This window comes from Haliotis asinina, chromosome 14 (genome assembly GCF_037392515.1).
Source record: "Haliotis asinina isolate JCU_RB_2024 chromosome 14, JCU_Hal_asi_v2, whole genome shotgun sequence".
In the NCBI taxonomy this organism is placed as follows: Eukaryota; Metazoa; Mollusca; class Gastropoda; order Lepetellida; family Haliotidae; genus Haliotis; species Haliotis asinina.
Genome location: NC_090293.1, coordinates 50,261,386 through 50,277,017, shown reverse-complemented (window position 1 = coordinate 50,277,017; position 15,632 = coordinate 50,261,386). Strand labels below are relative to the sequence as shown.

Below are 15,632 nucleotides of genomic sequence, written 5' to 3'. Positions count from 1 at the left end.
TTATTTAAATACATTCTGACACACCTTTCACCTCACTACATCAATACCGACATGCAGCACGAAGTGATATAGTGAACTTTTTTGCAGTCATCGGGGCGTCGTTTCTGCAGAACCATGAAGATCTGGGTTAGAATTGGTCTTCTGTTGCCTATGCTTGTCGTATGAGCCGACTAACTGGATCGGGTGGTCAGGCTTGCTAACTTGGTTTTCACATTATTGCATCCCAGTTGCATAGATTGATGCTCATGCTGTTGATCACTGGATTGTCTGGTCCACACTAGATTATTTACAGACTGTCGCCATATAGCTGGGAAATTGCTGAGTGCAGCGTTAAAGAACCAACTAACCAATCAACCAAATCTTGTTCATGCAGCTTTTCATGGAGTCATCAGATGTCTTTGCTCTGATTTGGAATCTAACTTGAACATTTCATACGTGTTTGTAAATGTATGATGCCATTTCATGTAAACACTCCTTTAAAAAGCCATGTGTATTCATATCAGTTCTGCCTGAATATGATTTTTGGTAATTTCTTTAAGACAACAATATGTTTTAAGTGCTCACAGATAGGTGACATCAATACACAACATACACAGAATTATGATAAATACACTTCAGTGAACCCTGTCTTTGTAAAGCCATGTTCTGTAGTTGGATTCGAAATTATATATTTTCAAGACATGACTTCACTGCTTGATGGTAGATTTGAATTTGCGAGTCAGTTGTGAATGTAGTTTCTTTTTCTAAATTAACTCTAAATAAGGTAAGGACCATGTAATTCATTCATATCGCGTCAGTCTGTTCAAAGTCTTCAGGGGCGGTGGGGTAGCCTAGTGGTTGAAGTGTTCACTCTTCAGCCATGTTTCATGTGCTTGAGTGTGTGTGAGCTGTTGAGTGAGTAAGTAAGTACATGCTTGCATGAGAGAGTACGCAACTTTGAACAGTGCTAAGGTTACAATGTGGTATGACAACTTGCTGCTGGAAGAAAAAATGAAGTAATTATGTTCCTAGATGTTTGCTGCAAAAACAAGAAGTCTGAGTAAGTTGCTCACTAACTTAGAGCTGCTCGTTGACCAGGGTTTGAACCCTTAATCATAGGCTTAAACCCTGCTGGAGTTTCATAAGCTTTTAACTCAAGAGGCTGGGTTCGATACTAGGCTGTCAGTATCTGGTTTGTGTACTCCAAATCTTATTGATATATTGTTCAGAGAAGCTGGATGTAACTATGCTTACTATGAGCGATATTTTCATTGCTTTGGAAACTTAACACAGTTTCAGAAAAATGTGCTCCAAAATATTCACATAACTACTTTTTTGGAGGTTTGTATGTTTCTCGAGACTTATCTCACTCTGTCACTCCTTTCTGATCAGTTCAAGGTTGTGAATGCAACAAGCACTGCATGGCATCTGTACACCATAACAATGTGTTCCTATACTTTTCTCTGGATTACGTCACAGATTTCTGCTCTAGCAGATGCATGCTGTGTAAACATGTTATCCTTTTTTTACCATCTTTTTGAATCTTTGTAATAATATCTTTGCTTTTCAGTGAATTTTTTTTTTCTGCAATGGTCCTGTAACATGCTTTTTTATGAGCAGACATTGATAGGTCAAGGTCAACTGTATGTCAGTGTTGCAGCCTTGGAGTTACAGTACTTGTTAAGGTTGACATAAGGTACTGACTAGACTGTCCTGACCTTGACACTGACCTTGGCCTATGATGCTCATCAGCACACCAGAGAAGAACATAGCTGTATTCCTGTCTGGCCAGTAGATACGCTTCCCCCTCAGCCTAAGCCTTCTCAGCTTCTTTCAGTCACTGGATGATCTGGTCCAGATGCATTCTTAAATCGCTGAGTGTGACAGTAACTAGCAAACAAACCTAGATGAACAACTGACTAGTTAAACATGGCTATTAATATGCAACACTGAATGACCCCTATTTCCTATTTTTGTATAAACAAATCAGTGTTCAGGGAACCCTGATATTTTTCTATCTGTGGTTTGTTATTGCCATTGAAAAGTTTCAGATTAACGCAGAACTGTTTAGGATCAACCTGGAATACATGTTTCAGTATTTCTTCAAAATAAGTTGACATTTCATTTAAAAAAAATTAAGCCAATGTGACTATTCCATATAATGGCATAATTTTCCAGACAAGGACATTATGTTCTCCATGTAAGGTTCCAGTTTTTTTCGTTTTATGGTTTTGTAACATATTGTTTGTTGTTTGTTCCAGGTGGCGAAAGAAAGCACTGGCATCGCTACATGGACAACATCGGTTCCCGGAACCCATGGGTACAGCAGCTATTTAGTTCCTTCCGGGATGAGGTGATGCAGGCACGGAAAGCCTTCAAGATTCAATCCCCTGTTCATTCCCAGAAACCCTCCCCTCAGCACCCCTTCCCCTCCCCTCAACATGTGTCCTCGTCTCCGCACCCCTCCCCTCTCCCCTCCCCAGCAAAACCCATGCCCAGTCCTACAGCTCCAGGGTCAAGGTCACCACAGGTTGCGGGGTCAAGGTCACCTCAAGTGTCCCCCAGCCATCGTCCAAAGAAGAGTACCCGTCTGTTAGAGAGTTGTGTTGTTGTTAAGCTAGAGGATTTCACCATCTACATGGTTTCAACACCTGACAACAAGAGAACTGGACATCCAAAATTCTTTGCATCAGACAAGAAGCTTCTCCATCTGCCGGCAGACATGTCTGTTCTTCATATGGAGTACACAGACTACTTCTTCCCTGAAGGGCTGGAGTCTCCAGGTAAGTGCTCAGTTCATGGTCAGGGTTATAGCTTGGCCCCATGTCACCCATTCATGATGGCCACAGTTAGCTGTGGTGAGTTGCAAAAATGGACAGAAATGTTGGAACATGAGTTCCAAACTTGATGTTGTTTTCAGGTGTGTTAGCTCCATACCCGTATTCTTGGGTTTTTTGAGTTAATGTCAGAAAGACATCCTTTCCACATCTGATGATTCACATCAGATGAAACACCGAGAACAAGTTGGGTTAGTGTAATTTAATGCTCCTTATCTGACACACCTGCATTTGCTTTACTGTTCTAACTAGTACGCTTACCCCCTGTAATACAAACCAATAATAATGATTTGAAACTGTGATCGTTTGTTAAACAACTTTTTTCCTAGGCTGAGTAAAATTCTTGGATTTAAATGTTCAGTTGGCAAGGTAAAATAATAAGATTTCGCAATCTTAATTTCACATTAGTTGATTTCCTTTTATGTTTAACATAATATGTTCTCACTCCAAACAGCCTATACCCTTAGTGCCTGAGTTCAACTGCAGAGTCAATGCATAATGTCAATAAAACATGGTTGCATGTATATGAGGAGGATGATTAAGAGTTGTAAATTAAACAGTAATCAAAAACATTACAAACCTTCACATTTTCGGAGATTTATTTGTGAGTAAAGTGCACAAGAATGATATCATGCATCTACAGAGCTGCCCATGGTGCAGTAGAGTTGTATCCCTTTGTTCAAGGCAGGATTGGCTTGTAGGATTTGGAATTCCCATTTGCTTTGATTATGAGTTTCTAGAATGAATCTTACACAAAGATGTTTAAAGCAGTATGCTTCCTCCCTCCCTCAATAACTCACTCGCTTACCACCCCCCCCCCCCCCCAAACACACACTCGTTCACTCACTCACCCACCCACCCAGTCAGTTTGCTGTTATTTCAGAGATCAGTAACATGGATATGCCAATTACTCAGGATTCTGTTTTGAACAACAGTTTCCTACCTCAGTGATCCTGAAGATTCTGACTCCTATGATTATGACAGTGTGTCTTATCATGTCAACTAGGATATCACCACTCAAAAGTTTATGTCCAGGGATTCAGTCAGTGGCAACAGACAGGAGCCCAGTCTTCCTTTCTTAATACAGACACTCTTCCACTTGTTTCAATCAGTTCCATATTTCAGTCCAATTTCTGAAGAGTTATGTCCGTTGTTGTTGTCACATGTTTACCCAAGTCTTATCTTTGGTCCATCTTCACTACCTGGTTACCCTGGTTACCACAATTGTGTAATTGCTCACAGTCTGCATCACAGTGGACAGAATTAAGCTGAAAGAAAGCATTACAACAAAATGATGTTTCAGGAATGCCGAAAACCAACTCACTCACTGATGGCCTTGCCCTCTGAATTCACAATCACAGAAATTCTGCCTCATCCTCAGTTTGGATTGTATGGTCCTGATAGGTTGAGAGTGAACCCTGCCCACAAATAGTTGTAAATGGCTGCGTGTTAAGAAGTATAGCTACTTGCTGAAGCCTTAAGTCGAAACACAATGGCAATGTTAGCAAAGATAATGTTCCAGATAAATGTCACTTCTTGTAAATATAAAGAAAATGTCAGTTTCTGTTCCATTGACGCAGCCTCTACCACAATGACCTACGAGAAAGGCTGAAATTCACTAGCAGGGTGATACAGACGTTTGTCGTAAATGTAGCGATGCTTCGTTGCGCTTCTTGCAGAGAGTTTGACAGCAGTGCATGTTGCTGTTGATCTGTGTGTTGAGCAGAGCATACACCACAGGATTGATGGCTGTGTGAGACAGAGCTAGGTATGTCAGTAGCGTGTACGCGACAACCCCAATCTGTTTGAAGTCAGAATCTACAACGTTGACAACGAGGAAGGGTATATGGGTGACACTGTAGCAGACGATGATTATGACAACTGTACGAATCAGCTGAATGTCCTGCTTGGATGTCAGCCATTTTGAACAATGTCCATTTTCAGATTTATGCGTTCCTCCTGAGTTGTTCAAACGTTTCTTTGATTTGATGTACGTCCATAGAATTCGGAAATAGCAGTAAGCGAGGACAGGGATTGTTGTAATGAGGATGAGGCTGCATAAGAACACAATGTAGGTCCGAGTGCCACGGTCAGTTTGGCTGAAGGTGCAGTACAGCTTGTCCTTGTGATAGGTAAAATGCCCCCATGTTCCGGTGAAGGGAAGGAGTTGCAGCAACAGGTAGAACATGACAGGAAATGACAACAACATGGCATTGAAGCGGCGACTCGAGTAATACATCCGGTAAGTCACAGGATGGACGACCAAAACGTAACGGTTGACCGTGATGAGGATGAGGGCGCTCGTCTCGATGCAGCTGAGGCTGTGCATGATGTAGGGGAAGAAACTACAGAAGAAGTTGCCCATGACCCAGCTGTCGTAGAAGCTGTTGGCACCCAAGACTGGGAGGATGATGACGCATGTCAAGAGGTTGTTGACACTGAGGTTGAGGATGTACACATTGCAAGCCTGCTGGTAGAGCCCACGGGACACGATCTGGTAGATGGCTACACAATTACCCACCATTCCTAGGATGGAGATAGTGAAAGAGCAGATGCACTGGATCATGCGCACGTCATCGTTAGTGTCTGTTGTATTTGTCTTATCCATTGTGTGGATTCAGAAAATGAATATTCGGTGTTGCTTGTCACAATCAGTTGAATGCACAAAGCACAGTTCTGTAACAGTTGTGTAAGTGTCTAGAGTAGATTATCTAGGAACAAGTACCAGCTGATTCCAAACATAATCCTCTTTTCATTAATACTAACAATGATGAGTCAGTAATCCTGTTTTGTCACAATATTGAACAGGTGATCTCATGAGTAAATTATGGTCATTCTCACAAAGCAGTGTTACAAAACAGTGTCAATCTTGAGAACACCCAATCCGAGTGCTTCCATTCAGTGTCAGACCCTCATTGCAAATGGCTCCTATTCATTCCAGTTTCTGGCACTGCCCCATTTCCATTTTTTTGCTGAAACATAAAAGATGGGTTGTATTATTGTCATGATTTTCACAGACTTAATATCAGCTCGGTCAGAGAAACAATATCCACATTGCATGTTTGTCTACCATCTCAAAAAACTGTGAATTCTATGAATATTGAAATCATCTGTGGCTGCTTCAACTGATATAAACAGGGGACAGAGTGTGACAGCCTCACGCTGGGCCTCCTAGAGGTAATAGATTCATAATGGTTTAGTATGGAAATTACCCTTTCTTGTAGAACGTCTTGGGATGTGTCGTCTTTAAATGACATTATCTGCGTTATGGTGTGTTAATAAGATTTGACCTGTTCAAGTTTTGTTTGAAAAATGCATTGTATGAAACTTCCATTTGCATCATGGAACATTTAAATTCTTAATTGCTTATTATTTTTTCTAGTTAAAAGTTTAAGAACAACATTCTAAACATCTCAGCTGAAAGCAAATTGTCCATTATGAGATTCTGACTACATCACCAGCCTGTGTTTAATTATCAATATCACATGATGGTACCAGATGTGTATGAAAAGGTAACCATATCCTGACTGTTGGTGGGTGACTTGTCTAATGTGCCAGATTAGTAATCTATTGACTTGTTAGATGCCAGGATCAGGCCCACCTGTGTCCAGGTGTAAAAACAAACTGGACTCCTTCAATGTTGTCACAGGAACATCCTATCTTTCGTTGGTTTTATGTTTCTACCCTCTTTTGTTTTGGCTTCAATCAGTCCATGCAAGAATGTCCTACCTTCTGTAGTATTGGCTTCAGTCAGACCATCTAAACAAGAATGTCCTACCTTCTTTAGTACTGGCATCAGTCAGACCATCTAAACAAGAATGTCCTACCTTCTGTAGTAAAGGCTTCAACCAGTCCATGTAAACAAGAATGTCCTACCTTATGTAATATTGGCTTCAATCAATCTATCTAAACAAGCATGTCCTACCTTCTTTAGTACTGGCGTCAGTCAGACCATCTAAACAAGAATGTCCTACCTTCTGTAGTAATGGCTTCAACCAGTCCATGCAAGAATGTCCTACCTTCTGTAGTATTAGCTTCAATGAGTCCATGCAAGTAATGTCCTACCTTCTATAGTATTGGCTTCAATCAGTCTATCTAAACAAGAATGTCCTACCTTCTATAGTTTTGGCTTCAATCAGTCCATGTAAACAAGAATGTCCTACCTTCTATAGTTTTGGCTTCAATCAGTCCATCTTAACAAGAATGTCCTTCTTGATAATATAGTCAGAATATTGCTAAATGCAGCATTAAGCAACAAACAATACAAAGAATGTAATACCTTAGAGTTGTTGGTTGTAGGCTATCGCATTCACCTGTGGCAATTGAGAATATGATGAGGTCAGCTGCCTGGCACATTATTTACACATTTACCTTCAGACTGACACCAGCAGCTTCTCTGTGATAGTTGTTCGAGTTGCATGGCACAGATTATTCATGATAATCTATTCCAGGATTTTGTGAGTGGCGCCGATAAGATTCAAAATCATTCAGGAACGGTTTGTTTCATATGAAAAAGTATTCGATATGTAATATACATGGGACTTTGAGCATCTTGCAATATTTTAGCTGTAATGTGTTCATCCATGGCAATGTAGACATGGGTGGATAATGGAGGATATATCCCTAGTGGGCAATAACACCCACAGAACCAGCTTCCGTGTCCTCCATGTAACTGCTGCCATGTCTCATTGTTGCATTGTTGCCATGCAGATCCTCATGTTTAAATTGTAGATCAGGACCTACGGAATCAGAATCAGTGTTGCTATGGAGATCCTGAGGAATTGGAATAATGGTTGTGGCTGTGATGGATATTATGAACTGGAGTGCTACTTGAGGATTTGGTACATTACCTACAAGGCCAGTGGGTGTTTGTCAGTGTCGACACTGTATAAATCGATCGGTGGCCTAATGCTTAAAGCATCCCTTGTCCTGCTGAAGACTTTTGTTTGGTTACCCATGTGGGTACACTGTGTGAAGCCCATTTCTGGTGTACCCTGCCATGATGTTGCTGGAATATGGCTAATATAGCTATACACACTCGGTCATTTTCTTATATGACTGTGTATTCCAGGACTATCAGTCAACTGGTTGGTGAACCTTAGCTGAAGTATATAAGGCTCCTGTTTCATATTCTATTGGATCCTTACATCATGTCAACAATCAACTAACTTTCATCTGAGTTTGTTTAAGAATAAAGGATAACTGTGCTTACACGGTAAACATGCAGTGAATGAATGAATAAATAAGTAGGTGTATGAATGAATAAGTGAATAAGTGAATGAATGAATAAGTCAGTGAATAAATAAGTGAAAGGAATGAGTAAGTGAATGAAGGGATGAAGCTGAATAAGTGAATGGATGAATGTACAGATGAATGAATGAGTGATTGAGTGAGAGAGAGAGTGAAGGAATATTGATGAAGACTTACATTAACCATATTACTAAGAAAACAACTATAAATTAGATACCGTTTAAGAATGGTACAAGATGCATGTTTTAGAGAGAATATATGCGAAATTATGTAGAACAAGTACTTGTAGAGGTTTGTTGGATTCTATCACTCCCACCCTGTGTCGTACATCCATGATATATGTGACAGTTATACACTGATATCTTGTCACCATTTATGAATGTGTGGAACAAAGTGGTGGGTATTGCTAAGAATTTTCATATTGTGATATATTGTAATGCTAAACCATATATTACAATATGTATTGCAATATATTGCAAGAGGTTTTTTTTTTAAAAAATACTTATCGATTAATGGTTGATTTTTATTAAAAAACGCAACAAAATAACTATGCTTAATTAAGCTTTAATATAAACTCTTGATCATAACAAAAGAAGAATGTAAATAACATTTGTCACAAAAGAAACAAGGAAAGGAACAAATGAAAAAATGAAAATATCTGAAGATTCCGAGTGTTACAATGTTTTCCGAATGCATTTCAAAATACCAGTTTCCTATTAGCTTATCGCAGTATGAATCATTTTTATGTATGAACCAGTAAGTACCAGAAAACCAGTTACATTGCAAAGCCCTAGTAATTCACATCCAAGCATACAGTGAAATCAAGCCTTTGATGAAGGCTATACATCAAGTTGACTCTTACAACACAAATGTTTGAGAAGTCAGTTCAACAACATGAAAGTAAATAATGTGTTAGAATCAATCTGACTTTCCACCATCCACTACGTGTTTTGTTAGTGGTACTGTATCTCTTTGATCCAGGCAAGGAACAATACAATATTTGCTTTGTGGGAGTTATAAAGTATCATCCTGTGATGTAATGTTTGAGAGCTGCGAGTGTGCCGACACATCATGACAGCGTCACAACACTCAAAAAGCAGGCATTTACCTTCATAAATATTTAATAGTTTCTCTTTTCATGTTATTATTTAAGAACAAAAGAAAATTGATTTTGTAATGAAAACATCATGCACTTTCAGCTACTCTGCTAATCTGACCTTCTGCAAACTTGAAAACAATGTGTTTTTCCCAGAGATTTGTACAGATGTGAAGTTATGATAGCTGGTATTTTATTCCCACATGACCAAAATCATGCTTCCATTACACCCCCAGAGAACTGTTTCCATACTTCTTAATGAGGCACTGCTTCAATTAGCAGAGCGGGGGGAAACAATCACAATTTCATGTCAATAACTGAACAGAGGACATGAAGGGAACACAGAGCAGCTGGCAGTAATTTAACAGTTCAGTCAGATGCTTTGGGATAAAACCTAATTTTGTTTAAAAAATCCTTGTTGAGGCCAGACCAACTTCATTTGTTGTTTTACGGATTTTTGTCCACAGAAAATTTAAAAGTCAGAAGGGAAAATAAATAATAATAAAATCATCAGTCAAAATAATGTTCCTTCTACCATTAGTATTTACTCTACATTAACTGCACTACTTTCAGTTATTTATGAAGTGTATATGGGTAAAAAATAATGTTTATAAAATTTTCTTGTTATTTTACATTTTTGGCCAATAAAAGCATTAGGATTTTTAGGATTTTATTTTTTTTGAGTAGGGGAAGGTTGATTTTCATTTTTCTCCTATTCTTGAAAAGACATGACTGGTGGAGATGAAAAACAAGAATTGGCCTAGCCTGAAAGTTCCATTTTTTAGACAAAGGTAGGTATGTGTAATATTGATAAGAATATCCTGTCATGATCTTCATTTACCATAATACCCCCGCTATGATATTGATGGAACAACTAAAGTCACTCAATTTAATTTGATAATAAAGAATGCCCTAAGGATTTATGATGTCAGCAGAGGGACAGAAGACATTAGCATAGAAACACTTTCTCAGTGTGGTTAACAGGGTGGGTTGGAAAGTCTTTGTCAATGTTAATAATGGCTGGACATGCACCTCAAAATGGTGGCTGATATTGGCCAATACAGAATGGTCATTGAGCAGCTCTTTGTGGGTATACTGGGACAGTAGGTGTTAATTAATCTCTATCTTGAAGCAAAACGTTCCCAGTACAGTAATGTAGCTAAGAGTTATTACCCTTGATGGTCAGTCCCATTTATGATCACGCTTTTGTGTCGTCAGTCTGTCTGTCAGTCAATGTATTTCTATAGTTCTTTGGGACAGTAGGGTGGTCCAGTAGTGAAAGCGTTTGCTTGTGATGCCAAAGACCCAGGTTTGATTCTCTACATAGGTACAAGATATGATATAGACCATTTCTTGTGTTCCCACCGTGATATTGCTGGAATATTCTAAAAGTGATGTAAAACCATGCTCACTCACTACAGATTCTTTAAATTGTTGACTTGACTTTGAAAAGCCCCTAAAAAGGCCTTAAATTTGGTGGCTTATAATCTGTATGAACCCTGGATATAGGCTTGTCTGACAGTACTTTTTTGAAAGTGTATACTCCAAGAGAGTGGATTCTTGCTCATGCTATCAATCACTAGCTTATTGAATCATTTCCTTAGAATCCACTTTTATAAACGTGTCTAAGCTCGTCATTGAACAAGAGGCAGGCATAAAGAAACCTGTAACATTGTCAGACACGTCATAGAACTACAGCATCGTGGGGACAACTTCCACCACAGTTTCCTATGGTGGACCAAACACGCATCTACTGACAGCTGGTACCCTCCTTGTCTGTTAATTCTCCCCAAAGACTGCCGATGTATCAAGTTGAATAGATGTCTAAGATTTGTAATGTATTGCGTCTGAAGAGCAGTGTCTTGGCGTACATAAATCCTTGAAAATTCCCGTCCTTTTACTTGATCTGAGGTGGTGACAAGGTGAACTGATGTCCTTGGTCCAACTCATCCATCTGTCTGTTCACAGTCTGTCAACTGGTCGGTCAGTTGGTTAGTTAATTGATCTGTCATCGGTCTGTGATCTGTTTGCCCCTAGTCTGTCCTTGGTTGCTGATCTGTTTATCAAATAATTTGTGATCTTATTTTCATCAAACTGTCCATTTTACTTGTTCTTGAACTGATACAAGTAGACAGGATGACAGTATGATATTTGTAGCTTGAGAACACTGTAAACTAGACACTTGGGGTGACTATTAAGGGGGAACTAACTATTGCGATACTGATAGTCTATAGAGACCCTCTATTGTAATGAAATAGCAATAGTTTCTCTCTCCTGAAATTTCCTATATGAATGTTTAGTTTATATGAAATATAAACAAGTTGAAGTTTCGATCTCTTTTGATAACAAAATTTGAAACCCAGATCAATGAACAGTTACATCATGAAGTAGGTGTTATTCACAATATCAAACTTAGCCGTGTTTGCCATTTAGGTAACAGGGGCGGTTAACTCTAAATCAAAGTGAACGAATTGGGTACTTCCTGCATTTTGCACTGTGCATTTATCAACAGAAGACAAATAATGAACTATCAATAGTCAGATGTGCTATGAGTCCATTAATATCTATTGGAGACTCAGCAATTGGAGTTCAGCAATAGTTGATGCACCATTACATCAGTACTAGCCACACTTGCCTTCAATCATAGCATTACTTCTTTAACATGTGTACCTGTTTTAAATGTTCTTTACAAAATGGACCTGTGAAGGTCTGGGGTAGAAAAGGCCTTCAGCAACCCACGCTTGCTATAAAGGGTGACTCTGCTTGTTGTAAGATGTGACTAACTGGATCAGGTGGTCAGGTTTCCTGACTTGGTTGGCACATGTCATCAGTTCTCAATTGCACAGATCGATGCTCATGCTGTTGCTCACTGGATTGTCTGGTCCAGACTCGATTATTTACAGACCGCCGCCACATGGCTGGAATATTGCTGACTACGAAGTAAAACTAAACTCACTCACTTTAGAAAATGCATCTAGACATTATCAATTAATAACATGCTTCAACATTGAAGACATGATGACACTACAGTTTATAATTAACTTAAATTCAAACCTGATTCAGCAACATGTTGCATAGTGATACCTTGTCATGTCTGTTTTAGCATGAATTTATCAGTTTTTTCATCAGTTTCCAAGCAGGTGCTTTGTAGCAGGGCAAACCCACACATAGTATAGAAATACTTTGGTCAGTTACAGCCTGACTCAGGATGAACTCCATACTCCATCAGGAAACAGATTCTCATGTGATTCATGTCAGTGTCTGTGTCTGTGAGTGTCTGACCTATGATTGTCCATTGGGGAATTTTGTAGGGTAAAAAAGTGATTATTCAGGGTTTGATCTGCATGGTGCACAAATGTAGAGAATGTATGTAGAAAAACAATTCACTGCATCCAGAGAGATGCAAAATATTATTCATTCTAACCACAGCGTATCCTTGACATTACTAAGTGTTTGATTGTTTCTGTCACAGAGGTTACATGCCTCATTTCATTGATCAGTACACAAGATCATTGATCTCTGAAGAAATTTTCAAAATATTCAGTTCTCTTCACTGTTACTTCACAGGACCATCACATTCCTTGACAGGATCCTCAAAACTAATAACTGAAGATCCCGGGACCACAGGAATTTGAAGCAACAATTATTTTTGAAATTAAACATCTGGACATTTGCAATCATATGCTATCTTTATATGTTATGATTAATATATATTAAAAATTTGAACAAAATCGGGTAAGAATTAAAATTTTAGAAATGTTTTTCTGCTACACTCATTCCGTAATATACGCAAGGGTGGCACTCCCGATCGAAAACCCGTTTGACTATTTGAACATGCATTTCAATGAAACTTAATGTTTTTCACACAAAAGAATTATGTTGAGTGTGTAGGTCGTTATTTTACCTTTCTGCTCATTGTATTCAAGTTTTCTACCCACTTTTCATATATGACCAGTGACCCCTGTATTAGCATACTCTCTGCTTTGAACAAATGTCTGGCACCTCCGCAGTAAACAATGACAGTTTCTGTAAATGTCGGGATGACTTGGAAACAGAAAACAGCTCCCTTTGGTCAATTTCCTTCTGTGCTATTTTTGTGTGACAAGTATTTCCCACACAATAACTGCCATAACTGCTGAATTCACTGCTGAAGTCCCAAACTATGCTCTGCACATTTCATTGTTTATTTTAGAGTTATAATGTGAGATCTTACTAGACTGAACCAAATGCTCACACAATGAACACAATGGCTAAAACTAAAAGTGCAGAAGACACTTTGACTTGCAGAATGGCATGTGTAATCCTGAAATCCTGTTTTTGGTATGCATGCACGGTATTTATTGATACTGACAACCAATTCTTTGTGAATCAAAGTGTCAGTGTGTCCTGCAGTGACCTTGAAACAGGCAAAAATGCTCCTCAAACATTTCTGTCATGAAAACAGAGCTAGACAGATGGAGACTGGATGGTTGTTTCTGAAGTTCAGATTTAAAGGGTTATTGCCCAGTTAATGGACTTGTGTTGTACTGTGTGACAGGGGCATCTCCTCAGAAAGTTTGTCAGATGCCTTGGCTTTGGGTGATGTAGATCACATGGTTCAGGTTGGACATACCGAGCATGAAGTGTCCAAAGGATCTCTACATAAATCGATGCAGTATAAGCATTTTTCCTTAACCTTTATTGCATGTTTGACATGTTTTAACACGTTGACTGCCTCTCACAAGTATACTCATAATATGACTCCTTTGCATGACAAGTAGCTATATCAGTGGTGTTTTAAACCAAGTTACACATGTTGGCAAAACAGGCACAAGAAACAAGCATTTCCTAGTGTTCTTTGTTTACCGCCAGGAAATGATTGCTTCTTCTGCCAGTTTGTCAACAAGTGAAACTTGTTTTAAAATACCTCTGATGTAGCTAGAAGATAACTCTATATGAGTATACTCATGGTTGCAGTCAGTGTGTTAAGGATTAAATAGGAAGGGTTGAGCACTGTTTGAAACAATGTTTCAGTAAGATCATGGCAGCTTGAGGTGGGAGGAAAGTTTCAAGTTGTTGGTTTGTTGTTTAATGCCTCATTCGGCAGTATTCCAGCTACATGGCAATGGTCTGTAAATAATCAAGTCTAGACCAGTGATCAACAGCATGAGCATCTCAAGTTGTGCAGGTCTTTGATGTTTTCTTCCTTTATGAAAACTGTGTTGGATGATGCTGAGAAACCAACTTTTTTCTGAAAACTGTGTATTAGATGTGGTGTTAGTGAACTAACTTTTTTCTGAAAACGGTTTGAGTACTAACATTTTTCAGAAATACCAAGCGCCATATTCAGGTCTTATCTGAGATTTGAGTGAGTGAGGGAGTGAGTTTAGTTTTACATCGCCCTTAGCAATATTCCAGCTATATGGCGACGGTCTGTAAATAATCGAGTCTGGACCAGACAATCCAGTGATCAACAACATGAGCATCGATCTGCGCAACTGGGAACCGATGACGTGTCAACCAAGTCAGCTAGTCTGACCACCCGATCCCGTTTTATGAGATTTGAACCCACAAACCTACATGACTAAGGGATATTACAGCAGAGTGACACGTGGTGCTTTTGATCACTCCACCACCCATACCTCCCTCCCATAGGAAAATATTTGTGCTGTGAATATTTGCAAAATTGCTACTGCAGCTTTAAGCAGCATGTATTCACTCATTCTCTGTTCCTTAATGATTTGGAAGATTAATAGGATATGGTAACGGAAATCCTCATTGTGGTTTTAAGTGTCAGTGTCCGTCTGTGGGGAGAGGCTGGTGTTCTGGGGATGTCTATTACTTTGGTGGAGTTTTTACATTAAGTTGGATATCGATTCAATTAAGATTGATGGTTATGGTTTGAAGGGGTTGTGGTTGTTTATCCTTCCTGTGAAAATATTCAGAGGACATGAATGCAGCTGAAGTGTCACCCTCTTGTTTTATGTAGTTTCAGTGAAATGATTGTGTTATATTCTGTCTAGATTTGACCCGTGAAGATTACAATATGTCTTCAGCAACCCATGCTTGCCACAAAAGTGACTTAAATAATGCTTGTCATAAGAGGCAACTAACAGGATCAGGTGATCAGACTCGCAGGCATGGTTGACACATGTCATAGGTACCCAATTGTGCAGATTGATGCTCATGCAGTTGATCATTGGAGTCTGGTCCTGACTCACTATCTGTATTCGAGACTGTACACTCTACCAATTATTCAGTACAAAATGAAACTTAGATGGATTTAGGATCTTATCCTTTGATAGTTTTCTCCAAATTTGAGCAAATCCACAGGTTTAATTGCAAATCAATCGATCCTGGACCCTGTTGGGGACCTGCATCCATCATACCCCCAGCTGATTTTCAACTGAAATCACTTGCACCTCTTGCCATCCCTGTGTACCTATGTGGGCAATCGAACACAGTCCTCGGCATGAAGAGCAAACACCTTA

The 15,632-nt window shown here is 39.2% G+C and overlaps 3 protein-coding genes across 3 annotated transcripts in view; 1 reads left to right on the top strand and 2 right to left on the bottom strand.

Annotated features, from left to right (window-relative positions):
• The window catches only part of LOC137262209 (large ribosomal subunit protein uL11-like), a 394,062-nt gene that overhangs the window by 31,985 nt on the left and 346,445 nt on the right, over nt 1–15,632 (bottom strand). The window lies entirely within an intron of this gene.
• The window catches only part of LOC137262205 (bridge-like lipid transfer protein family member 3B), a 117,436-nt gene that overhangs the window by 70,289 nt on the left and 31,515 nt on the right, over nt 1–15,632 (top strand). Inside the window, exon 10 of the mRNA XM_067800000.1 lies at nt 2,241–2,762. Within this exon, the coding sequence (XP_067656101.1) occupies nt 2,241–2,762 (522 nt within the window). The remainder of the gene's footprint in view (nt 1–2,240; nt 2,763–15,632) is intronic.
• LOC137262207 (protein trapped in endoderm-1-like) lies at nt 4,388–5,424 on the bottom strand. The gene has a single exon (XM_067800002.1). The coding sequence runs from the start codon at nt 5,422–5,424 to the stop codon at nt 4,435–4,437; it is 990 nt and encodes a 329-aa protein (XP_067656103.1). The 3' UTR covers nt 4,388–4,434.

Coding starts and splice junctions, on each gene's coding strand:
- LOC137262207 (XM_067800002.1), bottom strand. CDS start 5,424: ATGGATAAGACAAATACAACAGACACTAACGATGACGTGCGCATGATC.